The sequence below is a fragment of the Salmo trutta genome, chromosome 21 (assembly GCF_901001165.1).
Source record: "Salmo trutta chromosome 21, fSalTru1.1, whole genome shotgun sequence".
Classification (NCBI taxonomy): Eukaryota; Metazoa; Chordata; class Actinopteri; order Salmoniformes; family Salmonidae; genus Salmo; species Salmo trutta.
Window position 1 is genome coordinate 25,355,171 of NC_042977.1, and position 15,030 is coordinate 25,370,200.

The window sequence follows — 15,030 nt, forward strand, 5'->3', positions numbered from 1 at the left end:
AGGTGTCTGAAGTAAATCCTTCACGTCCGACTCGTTAAAGAAAAAAATCTGCATCCAGTACGAAGTGAGTAATCACTGTCCTGATATCCAGAAGCTCTTTTCAGTCATGAGACGATGGCAGAAACATTATGTACAAAATAAGTTACAAATGACGCCAAAAAACACACAATAGCACAATTGGTTTGGCGCTGGTAAAGGGTCAGTCATCTCCTCCGGCGCCATCATTATATCCACATGACTTTAACTTGCAATGTCATGAATAAGGCTATGTGGTACTAGTAATGTGTGCCTAGATGTAATATATAGCTTTCACATTACAGCTCGATCCAGGTGTTTTTTTTTGTTGACCGAAAAAGTCTGTAGTCTAACTCACAACTGCTTCTTTAACTCAAATTCAACCTGGACAGAGATTGCTGCACATCTCTTTTCAAGGCAATGTCATTCACAAACTTTACCTAAGGCTGCTGAGTGATTAAAGGTCTAGCAGTAAAGTTTGTGCATTAGCTAGATTTATTTATTTATCCTTACACACACACACACAGATAGGCAGCCCAATCAGCTCTGAAAAATATCTGATTTGATTGGTGGAATACCTGTCTTTAGACCAATCATCAGATCTTTTTCAGAGCTAATGTGATTGGTCGAAAGGCTGATTGGTGGAACAAGATCAGAATTGTGCAGCCTTAATGCTACTGCTGTTTGTTTCTGACACCAGTGTTTTGGACAGAGCTCAGTGGGCAGGATATGACCAAGTAGTCGTTTTCCTTTTTCAGTATGAGTGATTTAATGAGGATTACTGAATCACAAACTGACTTCTCTCTAATAGGGTAGATGGAGCCAGACATGGATTTAACTAAGTACTGTGACAACATAACTGTAAAGAAGAGGCGAGACCAAGAGCATGAAATGTCTGAGTCTCCCTCTGGATGTGCAATAATCCCCAATCTGCATATTCATACTGAGGGAACAAGACTGTGGTTTGACATCTTGTGCCCGTCATTGACACAACAGACCAAACTCATGATTATGGAACCTGTCTCACAACAAAGCCCCATGTTAGAATGTCAGATCTGTCTGAACTGCTACAATTTGCGGTGCAGGCCCAAGCTCCTGGACTGCAAACACACCTGCTGCTCTGTGTGCTTGACCCAGATGAAGATGAGCCTGAGTGAGCTGTGCTGCCCCTGCTGTCGCTCTGTCACCACCCTGCTACCTGGGGTCTCCGTCTCTCAGCTCCTAGATGACCCGGACACTATGGCCGTCATCTCTGTCCCATCCCCCCCAGAATACACACCTGTCTTCTTCAAACAGCTGCCTAGTAACACCTGCTACCTGTCTATAGACCAAGAGAGGGCTACAGTGCCTGGTGAACATTCAGGTAGGCACCTACTGGCTGGGCAGACAAAGATGTCTCCCGTGCCTGTGTCTGACGAGGGAAGCCCAGGGTTGGGGGAGGAACATGAGGAGAGGGAGGAAGGTTGTTGCAAGAGCTCGTTCACGACCAGGGCAGGCTTAATGGTTCTTCTGGGTTTTGTCCTCTTACTTGTGTACATTGTACTGCACAACATGCAGTATTTGTTCAATTCTTTGTTTTCACCTACAGATGGTGTTGGACATTTTAGTAAAATGTAACATTTTAGGCCACACACAATGACTATGATTGTTAAACACTTTAATAACCCATCGGTTAATACGATTACAGCAACTGTTGCCTACTTAACATTGATATTTTAAAATGTCAAACTTGAGAAATTAAACCATGTTCATTGTCCTGTTATATACAATATTGTTGTACACAAAATGTATGTAGAAATCAACTGACTACAGTATAACTATTACCTGATAATCTGAAATACAAATATTTATAAAGAAATGAATATTTACGCAATAAAACATGAGAATAATTCTAAATGCGTGTTTCAGAGTTGATCTGAGCCACAATCTGATTCATAAAGTGGTCTAAATCCTGATTCATAAATTGGTTTCAATCCTGATGCATATGTCATGACCAAGAGAAGCGATCTCCTCCAAGAGGTAGTCCACATCCTCTGTCTGTGTGGCTGGGTTGGAGAAGACACATCGGAAGAAGTTAACTTTGTCTCCAAGCGGCTGATAACCAATCATGGCCATCCCCTGCTCCATCATCTTGGCTTTGATCTTTGGTGCCACCTTAGAAACCAAACAGTTATTTAGCTTTATAGAGTATGAACTGATGTCATAATGTGCTGGTGCTAGTAATGAATGATTACAGATACAGTATCTGCAGCATCTAATGGATAAAGAACCACAAAGGTTGAAATAAGAAGCATCTAATATATCACTAACATTAGAGATCCAAGGTGTAGCATTACCTCATGGAGTCTCCTGTTCCTCTCAGGACCTGGTGGCATGTTCCTCAGACTTGGTGGGATGTACCAGAAGCACACATTGCTGTGTTCAGGCTGCATTGGGATGTATCACAGATAAAAGGCTAACAACGATTCATCTCACTGAGGAATTATTCAATAACTACAAGGGACTTTAAAAAACAGACTTACTTTGCTTTTGAAGACGAGTTCAAAGTCTGGTCTTTGATTGAGTTTGTCGAACAAGTGCTCCGCATTTTCCAAACATTTATTGACCTGTGATCCAAAGCCTTCTGAACCCTGAGAAGAGAAATATATATATAGTATATATATAAAAAACACTATAAATGTATCAAGGTGGGAATGAAATTAGTTGTATTTGCCATTTGATAAATAAATAAATAAATATATAAATCCATGTGAGTATGTTACATACCTTGGCCTTCCACATGAGCCAGAGCTTGAAGACATCAACATGCCTGCCACACTGAATGGTCTTGTCTCCGGTGTCATAAGAGGTGTCGTAGTGCTTGTCAGTTTGGAAAAGGTATTCAGCACACATCTGATTGCAGTCTTTCAAGAGGCCCTGTGAGTGAGAAACCACTGACTACATATTGTATGTGTATTTCTGAATGCGTGCATGCATGTGTGCAAATTGTAGTTCAGGATGGAATATGTCGGTAATCTTGATTTTTTTAAAATTCATAGCGTTAGACTACACACCCTTTTCTTCACCAGTATGGCTGAGCATTGCAGCGGAGCACCCATCATTTTATGAGGGTTCCAAGTCACAGACCAGGCTCTGTAATAAACATAATTCAAATAGACCTGCATTTAAGATCCAATCAAGGCAGAACTGTTGAGGGTCAATTCCATTTCAATTGTGAATGGAAACAGTACCCCCCACAAATGTAATTGATCCTGGCTGTACGGTAGAGTGAAATTCAGCAATTATTATATTTTCTGAGAGCTGTAGATTTTGGGTGTCCTCAAGTCTCTGTTCTCTCTGGTTACTGTACCTACCGTTCAATCCCTTGTAGTTTCACACGGTGCAGGTTGGACATCAACAGTCCTCCGCCCCAGGCTGCCTGTTAAGAAATAAAGAGAATTTTACTCTAAATACAATCTTATCTTTTTATATCTTACATACAGGGTTGTACAGTAGGTTACTTTCTAAATGTAATCCGTTACAGTTACTAGTTACCTGTCCAAAATTGTAATCAATAACGTAATGTGATTACATTCAGTTACTTTTAGATTACTTTCCCCTTAAGTGATATTAGAAGAAGACAAAAATGTGTTACCAATTGCAGGATAAATCAATGTTAAAGTTTACATAGCTGGCCATAAATTGATGTTACATTTTACTTTATGGGTTGGTTATGTAGGCTTCTTCTAACCCATCGCTTTCTACTACATATAATAATAGGATTAAATGATATATATATATATATATACACACATCATTTATAAGTCTAGAAATGGATGTAGCAACTACAGATTGCCCCTTTAAGTCTATCAAAAGTGTGTGAGATTGAGCATGTGTCCATTAGGCCTATGGATTTTTTTTTTTTTTTAACAGTATGATTTAGATTTAGCAAAAAAGCCCCACATTTATTCCATAGGCTGGGATCCGCACTATGCAGCTGTTGCAAGACCGCATTTTTCACAGGCTGTCCATTGGTTTCAAAAACTGATTGATAGGCAGCTTAAACTTCTTGAATTCAACCATTATTGGGTTCAAACACATTTAGATTTGTGAACAGCCATTCACAACAACCACAATCCGTAAGGTGCAAATAGCTAAATCAGAGGGCAGCAGTGTGATTCACATCAATGCGTTATGTACAATAGATATCAATAATACGTGATATCCATATCGCTGTAGACTACACCACTGCTGTCATCCTCCAAGCGTGTATTTAAGTTGGATAATGTTTGGATGCTGACAGCAGTCGCACCATTAGAAGACATAGCTTAGACTGTAGCCCACAAAAGCCTGTTCCTGATCTTTTCCCGCGTTCCGTCAAACACATTTATTGTGTTGTCATAGTGGTCTCTGACTTGAATTTGCGATTACATGTAATCTGTTACTCCCCAACCCTGCTTACATATAAGAAATTCTTACGGGGACGGTTTCCCAGACAAAAAATTATCTTTAGTACTGGACTAAAGCATGCCCAATTAAAATATATTTTATTGTCCAGGATAAGGCTAAATCTGTGTCCGGTAAACCATGATGGATAGATGGATGTTATAAGGTAAATACATCAACATGCAGCCAGAGTCCATGGCTCTCACAGATGTCTGCGATGGCATTGAGAGGATCAAAGGCTCCGTACACAGTGGTGCCTGCTGTGGCATTGACGTAGAATGGGACACAACCCTGAAGAGAGAGAGAGAGAGAGAGATGACAAGAATCATGATGAGTGTATTGACCTGTTCCTGTGAAATAGTCCCTGCCAACACACTGGAGCTCTAGTAGCTCATTTTAGGCACCAGACAATGTTGTTGACTGGTAAACAGAAATTCTGATTTGAGCGTATTCTGTTGGGGGTATCTGTTTCATCCTAATTTGACTAAATCCTTCACTGGCTGAAAATACTGTGTACAGGTAAGCTTACATGTATTTAATTCACAAAGCCCTTTATACCTCAGTTTGGCAAGAGCAGACTCATTCATCCATTACCTGATCTTTGGCAGTAATGATACTTGACTCCAATTCTGCAGGGATCATCTTTCCCCTTGAAGAGTAAAAAAACAACATCACCCATTTAGCTCTGATGATATTGTCAACATTCACAATCAACAAATGCAAATCACTCTCCCCTCCTTGCTTACCGGTCATTACATTTCACCACCACAACATTTTCACTTCCTATCCCAAGGACTGCTGCAGATTTCTTGACTGAATAATGACTCTAGAGTAGGGGAAAAGTATTTGTCAGTACATGTTTATAGATAATATGAATAAGCATGACCTAACATGAATACTGGTGATGCGTACATGTGCTGATGTGAAGAGGATTAGCCTGGGCAGAGCAGTCATCCCTTTGGTCTTCACTTCAGGGAAGAAGTGGTATCTGGCCAGTAGTACACTGTACAGATTGGACATGGTCCCACCTGAGGAAATATATACATATTGTACTATAGATGGATATCTCACTAAGAGATTGTCTTAATCTTATAATTTCATTCAACTTCATAACAACTAAACAATATATCCAAAATTAAGAGTACAAAATTAACCAATTCAATGAAAGTAACAAGGATAATTGTATCACAGTGTATGTTTGTCATTGGCTACATTGTTTGTATCGATAGTAAGGTCAGAATGCAGCTAACACTGTACCTGGACAGAAAACACCATCCCCCTCTTCCTCTGACCAACCCACAATCTCCTGCATCTTCCTCAGTAGAACCTCCTCCATCAGAATGAACACTGGGGACACTTCATATGTAAACCTAGAAAAAAGGTTTTCCACTTTAACTCATATTGCAGAATGACATTTACCAGAGAACAGATCACACCGTAGGCCCTAGTGTCATCTGGGGCCGTATGTGTCAAACGCCTCAGCGTAGGAGTGCTCATACAGTGGGGGGAAAAAGTATTTGATCCCCTGCTGATTGTGTACGTTTGTCCACTTACAAAGAAAGGATCAGTCTATAATTTTAATAGTAGGTTTATTTGAACAGTGAGAGACAGAATAACAACAAAAAAATCCAGAAAAACGCATGTCAAAAATGTTATAAAATGATTTGCATTTTAATGAGGGAAATAAGTATTTGACCCCTCTGCAAAACATGACTTAGTACTTGGTGGTAAAACCCTTGTTGGCAATCACAGAGGTCAGACGTTTCTTGTAGTTGGCCACCAGGTTTGCACACATCTCAGGAGGGATTTTGTCCCACTCCTCCTTGCAGATCTTCTCCAAGTCATTAAGGTTTCGAGGCTGACGTTTGGCAACTCAAACCTTCAGCTCCCTCCACAGATTTTCTATGGGATTAAGGTCTGGAGACTGGCTAGGCCACTCCAGGACCTTAATGTGCTTCTTCTTGGCAACAAAGGAGTGGCTCTTGGCCGTGTGTTTTGGGTCATTGTCATGCTGGAATACCCATCCACGACCCATTTTCAATGCCCTGGCTGAGGGAAGGAGGTTCTCACCCAAGATTTGACGGTACATGGCCCCGTCCATCGTCCCTTTGATGCGGTGAAGTTGTCCTGTCCCCTTAGCAGAAAAACACCCCCAAAGCATAATGTTTCCACCTCCATGTTTGACGGTGGAGATAGTGTTCTTGGGGTCATAGGCAGAATTCCTCCTCCTCCAAACACGGCGAGTTGAGTTGATGTCAAAGAGCTCCATTTTGGTCTCATCTGACCACAACACTTTCACCCAGTTGTCCTCTGAATCATTCAGATGTTCATTGGCAAACTTCAGATGGGCATGTATATGTATTCTTGAGCAGGGGGACCTTGCGGGTGCTGCAGGATTTCAGTCCTTCACGGGGTAGTGTGTTACCAATTGTTTTCTTGGTGACTATGGTCCCAGCTGCCTTGAGATCATTGACAAGATCCTCCCGTGTAGTTCTGGGCTGATTCCTCACCGTTCTCATGATCATTGCAACTCCACGAAGTGAGATCTTGCATGGAGCCCCAGGACGAGGGATATTGACAGTTCTTTTGTGTTTCTTCCATTTGCGAATAATCGCACCAAATGTTGTCACCTTCTCACCATGCTGCTTGGCGATGGTCTTGTAGCCCATTCCAGCCTTGTGTAGGTCTACAATCTTGTCCCTGACATCCTTGGAGAGCTCTTTGGTCTTGGCCATGGTGGAGAGTTTGGAATCTGATTGATTGATTGCTTCTGTGGACAGGTGTCTTTTTTACAGGTAACAAGCTGCGGTTAGGAGCACTCCCTTTAAGAGTGTGCTCCTAATCTCAGCTCGTTACCTGTATAAAAGACACCTGGGAGCCAGAAATCTTTCTGATTGAGAGGGGGTCAAATACTTATTTCCCTCATTAAAATGCAAATCAATTTATAACATTTTTGACATGCGTTTTTTCTGGATATTTTTGTTGTTATTCTGTCTCTCACTGTTCAAATAAACCTACCATTAAAATTATAGACTGATCCTTTCTTTGTCAGTGGGCAAACGTACAAAATCAGCAGGGGATCAAATACTTTTTTCCCCCACTGTATAGGATCATATCCACCCTGTCTATAAGATCAGAACTACTACTCTGAGAAGCTTGATACATACTGTTCTCTGGTAAATGTCAGATATGTTATTAGGCAAATGTCATTCTGTAATATGAGGGCTTAGTGAGAAATTAGATCTTACACCTTAGGGATAATGTAAATCTTACATGTTTGTGTTGGCAGTAGATGTCAGCCATTCCCCGGCCAAACCGATAACATCCAGCCCTGATGACAGCTGATTGAAGAAGCGTGGGTGACCTGGGGACAGATGAGGACATTCTGGAACATTATACTAATCTATAATGTCAGCCATTGCCTGGACAGAAACAATGACTTACTGGTACATGGAGTACATGTTTTGTACCTATAGTACATTTCTGGTAAATTTTCGGCAAAACAGTCGACAGCTCTTACGGTACCTGTTTTGACTCCATACTTCAAGGTATCCCTGCAGTCGACCAGGAGTTGTTCCAGGTTCTCGGGCTGGTCTGGGAGCTCCAGACTGAAGCCCTCCAGGCCCTCTCTGAGTTGGTGAGGGTGGTGGAAGTCCAGGACTTTGGAGCTCCGTCTGAACGACTTGCAGACATAGCTGAGGAGAATGTTCACCAGCTCTTGGAAGAAATCTTTGGTTGTGTCCTCACCACTGAGAGCAGGGAGTAGATCTAAACATAAAGGGACACGGTCAGGGCTCATTTTTTCAATGTTAGCAATTGCTCCCAACTTGCAATAGTTTGTAGGAGCACCAGAAAACGAGATTAATTTAAATTGCAGCCAAGTTGTGCATATGGAACATTTCTGGAATTTTTTATTTCAGCTCATGAAACATGGGACCAACACTATACATGTTGCATTTATATTTTTGTTCAGTTTATATATATGTATACATTGTGCATTGTGAAAGTATTCAGACCCCTTGACTTTTTTTCACATTTTGTTACGTAACAGCCTTATTCTAAAATGTATTAAATTATTTCCCCCCCTTCAATCTACACACAAAACCACATAATGACAAAGAAAAAAACTGTTTTTACATTTTTTTTGCAAACGTATTACAAATAAAAAAGTAAAATACCTTATTTATATAAGTATTTAGACCCTTTGCTATGAGACTCGAAATTGAGCTCAGGTGCAGCCTGTTTCGATTGATCATCCTTGAGATGTTTCTACAACTTGATTGTAGTCCACCTGTGGTAAATTCCACCACTTTATGTTAATTTAGTCATATATGCAAATACTCCCAGTGTATTCATGCAAATATAGCACATCATTTTCTTTATTTTAACACAAAATATATAAAAAAATACTTGATACCATTAGAAAATGTACATATGAGTGCATCCTAAGAAAAAAAGTGAGATTTTACAATATATTGAATACCTGAATTCCCATCAAAATCCCTGAACTACAGTCATTATATGTATCTATGTCAGTAAAATGTTTTATGTGATATAATTCAGTCAATATTTGATGGATTTTAAAATGTCTAAACGTTTGGAGTATCTTCCTCCATTGTCAAACTGTTTCATTAATTAGAATTGTTTTTAAAACATTTTACCAAACAACATCTCAACCACCTAGTGGTTGACTTCTCCCTAACCATCAAAATAGAGCCTATAATCTCATAGGGACGTACCTCACTGTCAACATTGGTCATCTAGCTAGCCAGCAGGGTTGCATTACAGATAGAACAATTAGACAGATATTTCCCCGGATGTATAAATCTGAAGCATTCGCTTGTCGTTTCCACTTACTACCAAATATGGTAGTGGAGAGGAAAGTTAGTTGCCAGCAGTGGGAGATGGAATGAGATTAATATTTTGTCTACATTCTGCAAATTTTGTCATCGATGAAACATTTGATCTCAATACAATTTTAGGTTCCCAAAAATAGAATATGTTACGAAAAGAGTGGACCAAGTTCAGTAGACTTTACTATTTGCCAAAGTAAAAAAAAAGCGTTGTTTAGAAAGAGTGCATAGACAAATTGAGTTATAGCACCCGGATACTTGACAGAGTAGGGGTTCCCTAACGAAAATATGCGCTAGCTCGTACTTGGCTCTGCCCACTATGACTCATTTGTTAACGTTTGAAACGACTGGCTGTGGTCTCTTGTTTTTATAAAAATCTTTGGTTGCATCGGTTTCCATTGGACTAGACCAGAGTTTGCTAGGCTGGCAAACTATCTAACGCCGGTTAGCTAGCGAATGGTACAGAACTCATAACAAAATCATATTTTGACATTGTAGTGGCTATTTCTGTTTTTTTTTTTTTACTTGGTGACATTTAGAATTTAATCTTTGTGTATTTATTTATCTACCGTAATCCGGTTTCAGCATAAGAAATCATTGAAGTCCCACATTCCACTGAGGACCTGCGCAGTCACGGATACGGAGCCTCACAAATAAAACATCTGGTCACGGATTAGGAGCCACGCTGTATCTCGCGGGAATTTGGGATTTTGTCAGTCATTTTTCATACCGAAACCGGATTAGATACATAAATGCCAACATATGATGTTGGGCTAGTTTTACCTTTGCTGTAGATGCAACTGAAGTCCTTGGTTATGCTGCAGGTGTTATCACTTGCTGTTTGTGGAGGGTTGATGTCAGAGGAGTTTCTGTGCTGTTTACTCTCTGCCAAAACCTGCCCACCTGGTTTAGCATTTTCAATGATGCTTTCTGGAACAATTAAACCCAGAGTACATGATGATCCAATACAATATTGACATGTCTATATTGTCATGTGGAATTCTTTAAATTTTGACATTAGGCCTGTATCCAACATATTTTTTTATTTAACTAGGCAAGTCAGTTAAGAACAAATTCTTATTTACAATGACAGCTTACACCCCAGGACAATCCTTCCCCTAACGACACTGGGCCAATTGTGCACCGTCCTATGACACTCCCGATCACGGCCAGTTGTGACACAGCCTGGGAACGAACCAGGGTTTTTTTGACGCCTTAGATCGCTGCGCCACTCAAGAGGTCTATGTTGGATATGTTTTTTTCCATACCATGTGAGTCTAACATATTATTCAAATAGATATGCTACCATTAATACATTGTCATATTTACAGATATCATAAATGAAAACTTGCCATGCCATTCAAAATACATGGAGTATAGCCAGAAAAAGGACAGTTATTTTAAATTATATAGCCCCCCCCCCCCCAGAGTTATGTCATCTTGACATAACCCCATAGAGATACCATATAGTTACATCTAAATAATTTATGTGCTCATTTGACACTTACCTGGCAGCTGCAAATAATCCATAGTGAGCCCACATATGATTGAGTTCTGGGAGTGAAGTTTGTCCAGTATCTCACTGTTCCACTGCTGCCCCTCCATGAGATACACCTGGAATGGTTTTGTGGAATATATACCCCTTGGAGGAACTAGGCGTGGTGGTGGGAGCATTATGACACAAGGGTATTCAACCTGAATGAAACGATGTTATTACAAAACCCTTTGAGAATGAGAGCCTCCCCAAAATGTTTCTGACAATCACTAACTGCCACATCAATTCATTATTATCTCTTTGGTCCTTTTTTGTGTAATTATTTGGCTCAAAATATGTTTGTGTGTGCTACTCAACCTGCATACAGTACTCTGAAGGATCAAAAAGAGACTTGTGAATGTTACCTGTATTTGGTCTGAGGACACCATTGAAATATTATGTTAAAACTGGCAACTGGATTTATAGGACAGCAAAATAGTTGTTATTGCTTTGTGAGAATGCATGTTTGTGAGACTGCATGGCTCCCTGTCAAAATAAAGGTTAAACAAAATGAGCTCCCACTCCTCCCACATGCTGACCTTTGACATCACCTACTAAGGAAATTACCTTGAAAACAGCATTATGGCCAGTTAAATGCAACAACCTTTCATGGCATTCAGTGTTTACATAGCCTTTAAAGTAGACACTAACTTTTTAACTTCATGATTTAGGCTATATGGTAGGAACGTGTGGCGTCATGTAATATTTTGCTTTCAAATTAAAGCTCCATCCAGGTATTCACAGAGCCAATGTCCACTTTTCTTTTCAGGTGATTATCAACTATATATAACCATTTCAAGTTAGTGGCAAAGCATTATCTTTGCATATGTAAACTCCAAGGACTTTGTCTTAGAAAGCTCTAATTAAAGTACATTTTATTTTAGCAAACTTCAGCACTTAGGATAGGCTACTGCAGTAACTGTGGAAGGCAGGTTACAGAACTGTATCTCTACTGCCGCTATTTAGAGGGATAATTTGACTACGCTTGTGTGTCCTATTTAGAGAACCTGGTGAACTGGTTTGGTTGGTATGTCAGTACTTGCAAGAACTTGAAAACATTTTGTGAGCTGACATGCATTCTGTAACTCACAACTGCTTCTTCAACTAAAAACTTCAACCTGGACTAAGCCCATAAGATTGTCTTAAGATATTTTCAGCAACGTCATGCCGGAACTTCTACTTAGGCTGCTGAGCGATAAAGATCTAGAGGTCAACATCCTTGCCATTCCATACCAGATACAGGTTTGCTCATTATCTAGGCTTCTTTTATTTTTTGTTCAATGACAAACATTTCTTGTACTTTATCCTTATAGTGATACACAGGGTCTTGAAGGACACACACACAGAGACACACACAACATACACAGGGCAGGACATGACAAAGTCGTCTTTTTCCTTTTTCAATATAAGTGATTTAATGAGGATTACTGAATCACACACTGACTTGACAAATGTTTTCTCTCTAATAGGGTAGATGGAGCCAGACATGGATTTAACTAAGTACTGTGACAACACAACTGTAAAGAAGAGGCGAGACCAAGAGCTTGAAATGTCTGAGAGTCTCCCTCTGGATGTGCAATAATCCCTAATCTGCATATTCATACTGAGGGAACAAGACTGTGGTTTGACATCTTGTGCCCGTCATTGACACAACAGACCAAACTCATGATTATGGAACCTGTCTCACAACAAAGCCCCATGTTAGAATGTCAGATCTGTCTGAACTACTACAATTTGCAGCGCAGGCCCAAGCTCCTGGACTGCAAACACACCTGCTGCTCTGTGTGCTTGACCCAGATGAAGATGAGCTTGAGTGAGCTGCGCTGCCCCTGGTGTCGCTCTGTCACCACCCTGCTACCTGGGGTCTCCGTCTCCCAGCTCCCAGATGACCCGGACACTATGGCCGTCATCTCTGTCCCATCCCCCCCAGAATACACACCTGTCTTCTTCAAACAGCTGCCTAGTAACACCTGCTACCTGTCTATAGACCAAGAGAGGGCTACAGTGCCTGGTGAACATTCAGGTAGGCACCTACTGGCTGGGCAGACAAAGATGTCTCCAGTGCCTGTGTCTGACGAGGGAAGCCCAGGGTTGGGAGAGGAACATGAGGAGAGGGAGGAAGGTTGTTGCAAGAGCTCGTTCACGACCAGGGCAGGCTTAATGGTTCTTCTGGGTTTTGTCCTACTCTTACTTGTGTACATTGTACTGCACAACATGAACTGCATTTACAAACGGTTCACCATGATATCCTGTGCCTGAAAGACTGGATACTAATAAGCTGTTTGGAATCTTTCTATCTCACTCCCCAAAATTACAGGACATTGTCACAATGCCAGTATTCAGGCTATTTCTTAACCAGAGAAAGTGCTGTCGTACCGAGGGAAGAAATGGTTGTTATACTTTGTTTTAGGAATGTGTACAGTTATAATGATGAATTAGAATTTTTCTTAGGATTTTTCATATTTTGTGCAATAAAGAGTTAAAACATTATAACCAATCACCATTATTCCAGCTTCTCTATTGTGATTCATTCAAAAAAGAAAAGAAAAAAACACTACTTGTGTTCATTCATATGAGAAACATAAAAACTGACCCATTTTAGAGCTCGGGATTGGATTTGTTCAAGTCTTCCTTTTTACCTACAGATGGTAGTGATGGACTTTTTAGTGAAATTTTACTCTGAATTTTAGGCAAAACACAATGACGGCAATATGATTAAACACTTTAATAACCTTTCAGTTGATACAATTACTAAATTACAGAGTCAACTGTTGCCTACTTAACATTAATATTTTGAAATGTTTGAAATATCAAACTTGAGAAATTATAAATAAAAATGAAACCATGTTCATTGTCCCCTTAGATATACAGTGCATTCAGAAAGTATTCAGACCTCTTGACTTTTTCCACATTTTGTTACGTTACAGCCTTATTCTAAAATGGATTCAATTGTTTTTATTCCTCATCAATCTACACACAATACCCCATAGTGACAAAGCAAAAACAGGTTGTAGACATTTTAGCAAATGTATTAAAAATAAAAACGGAAATATCACATTTACATAAGTATTCAGACCCTTTACTCAGTACTTTGTTGAAGCACCTTTGGCAGGGATTACAGCCTCGAGTCTTCTTAGGTATGAAGCTACAAGCTTGACACACCTGTTTTCAGGTCTCTACAGAGATGTTCGAGTTGGTTCAAGTCAGGGTTCTGGCTGGGCGACTCAAGGACACTAAGAGACTTGTCCCGAAGCCACTCCTGCATTGTCTTGGCTGTGTGCTTAGGGTTCTTGTCCTGTTGGAAGGTGAACCTTTGCCCCAGTCTGAGGTCCTGAGCGCTCTGGAGCAGATTTTCATCAAGCATCTCTCTGTACTTTGCTCCTGTCATCTTTTCCTTGATCCTGACTAGTCTCCCAGTCACTGCCACGGAAAAAAATCCCCACAGCATGATGCTGCCACCAACATGCTTCACCGTAGGAATGGTGCCAGGTTTCCTCCAGATGTGACACTTGGCATTCAGGCCAGAGTTCAATCTTGGTTTCATCAGACTAGAGAATCTTGTTTCTCATGGTTTGAGAGTCCTTTTAGGAGCCTTATGGAAATGCCAAGCAGGCTGTCATGTGCTTTTTACTGAGGAGTGGCTTCCGTCTGGCCACTCTACCATAAATACCTAATTGGTGGAGTGCTGCAGAGATGATTGTGCTTCTGGAACGTTCTCCCTTCTCCACAGAGGAACTCTGGAGCTCTGTTTGAGTGACCATTGTGTTCTTGGTCACCTCCTTACCAAGGCCCTTCTCCCCTGATTGCTCAGTTTGGCCTGGCGGCCAGCTCTTCGAAAAGTATTGGTGGTTCCAAACTTCTTCCATTTAAGAATTATGGAGGCCACTGTGTTCGGTGTTCGTGGGGACCTTCAATGCTGCAGAAATGTTTTGGTACCCTTCCCCAGAGCTGTGCCTCAACACAATCCTGTTTTGGAGCTCTACGGACAATTCCTTCGACCTCATGGCTTGGTTTTTGGCTGACATGTACTGTCAACTGTGGGACCTTATATATACAGGTGTGTGCCTTTCCAAATCATGTCCAATCAATTGAATTTACCACAGGTGGACTCCAATAAAGTTGTAGAGACATCTCAAGGATGATCAATGAAAACAAGGTTCACCTGAGCTCAGTTTCGAGTCTCCTAGCGAAGGGTCTGAATAC

General features: G+C 40.6%; 2 protein-coding genes across 2 annotated transcripts; one reads left to right on the forward strand and one right to left on the reverse strand.

Moving 5' to 3' along the window:
* Nucleotides 1-1,655: 1,655 nt before the first annotated feature.
* Nucleotides 1,656-11,231, reverse strand: LOC115157033 (glutamate decarboxylase 1). The gene is made up of 16 exons (XM_029704901.1): nucleotides 11,193-11,231; nucleotides 10,802-10,988; nucleotides 10,077-10,223; nucleotides 7,966-8,208; nucleotides 7,714-7,804; nucleotides 5,698-5,810; nucleotides 5,353-5,468; nucleotides 5,187-5,266; nucleotides 5,035-5,089; nucleotides 4,615-4,731; nucleotides 3,369-3,433; nucleotides 3,069-3,147; nucleotides 2,782-2,931; nucleotides 2,538-2,645; nucleotides 2,352-2,441; nucleotides 1,656-2,169 (listed from the first exon to the last, which is right to left on the reverse strand). Exons 1-16 carry the CDS (start codon nucleotides 11,214-11,216, stop codon nucleotides 1,972-1,974), a joined length of 1,863 nt encoding a protein of 620 aa, XP_029560761.1. The 5' UTR covers nucleotides 11,217-11,231; the 3' UTR covers nucleotides 1,656-1,971.
* On the forward strand, nucleotides 10,461-13,327 carry LOC115157034 (E3 ubiquitin-protein ligase RNF152-like). Its single transcript, XM_029704902.1, has 3 exons — nucleotides 10,461-10,564; nucleotides 11,975-12,069; nucleotides 12,297-13,327. The coding sequence occupies exon 3, from the start codon at nucleotides 12,493-12,495 to the stop codon at nucleotides 13,084-13,086; it is 594 nt and encodes a 197-aa protein (XP_029560762.1). The 5' UTR covers nucleotides 10,461-10,564; nucleotides 11,975-12,069; nucleotides 12,297-12,492; the 3' UTR covers nucleotides 13,087-13,327.
* Nucleotides 13,328-15,030: the final 1,703 nt, after the last annotated feature.

Bases quoted from the DNA above. Each gene is read 5' to 3' on its own strand.
- LOC115157033 (XM_029704901.1), bottom strand. From the start codon at position 11,216: ATGGTGTCCTCAGACCAAATACAG. The intron at 8,209-10,076 runs GTAAAACTAGCC...CTTTATGTTTAG, and splicing joins CAGTTGCATCTACAGCAAAG to ATCTACTCCCTGCTCTCAGT. The intron at 5,811-7,713 runs GTAAGATTTACA...CCTTTTTTCTAG, and splicing joins TCTACTGCCAACACAAACAT to GTTTACATATGAAGTGTCCC.
- LOC115157034 (XM_029704902.1), top strand. From the start codon at position 12,493: ATGATTATGGAACCTGTCTCACAACAAAGCCCCATGTTAGAATGTCAG.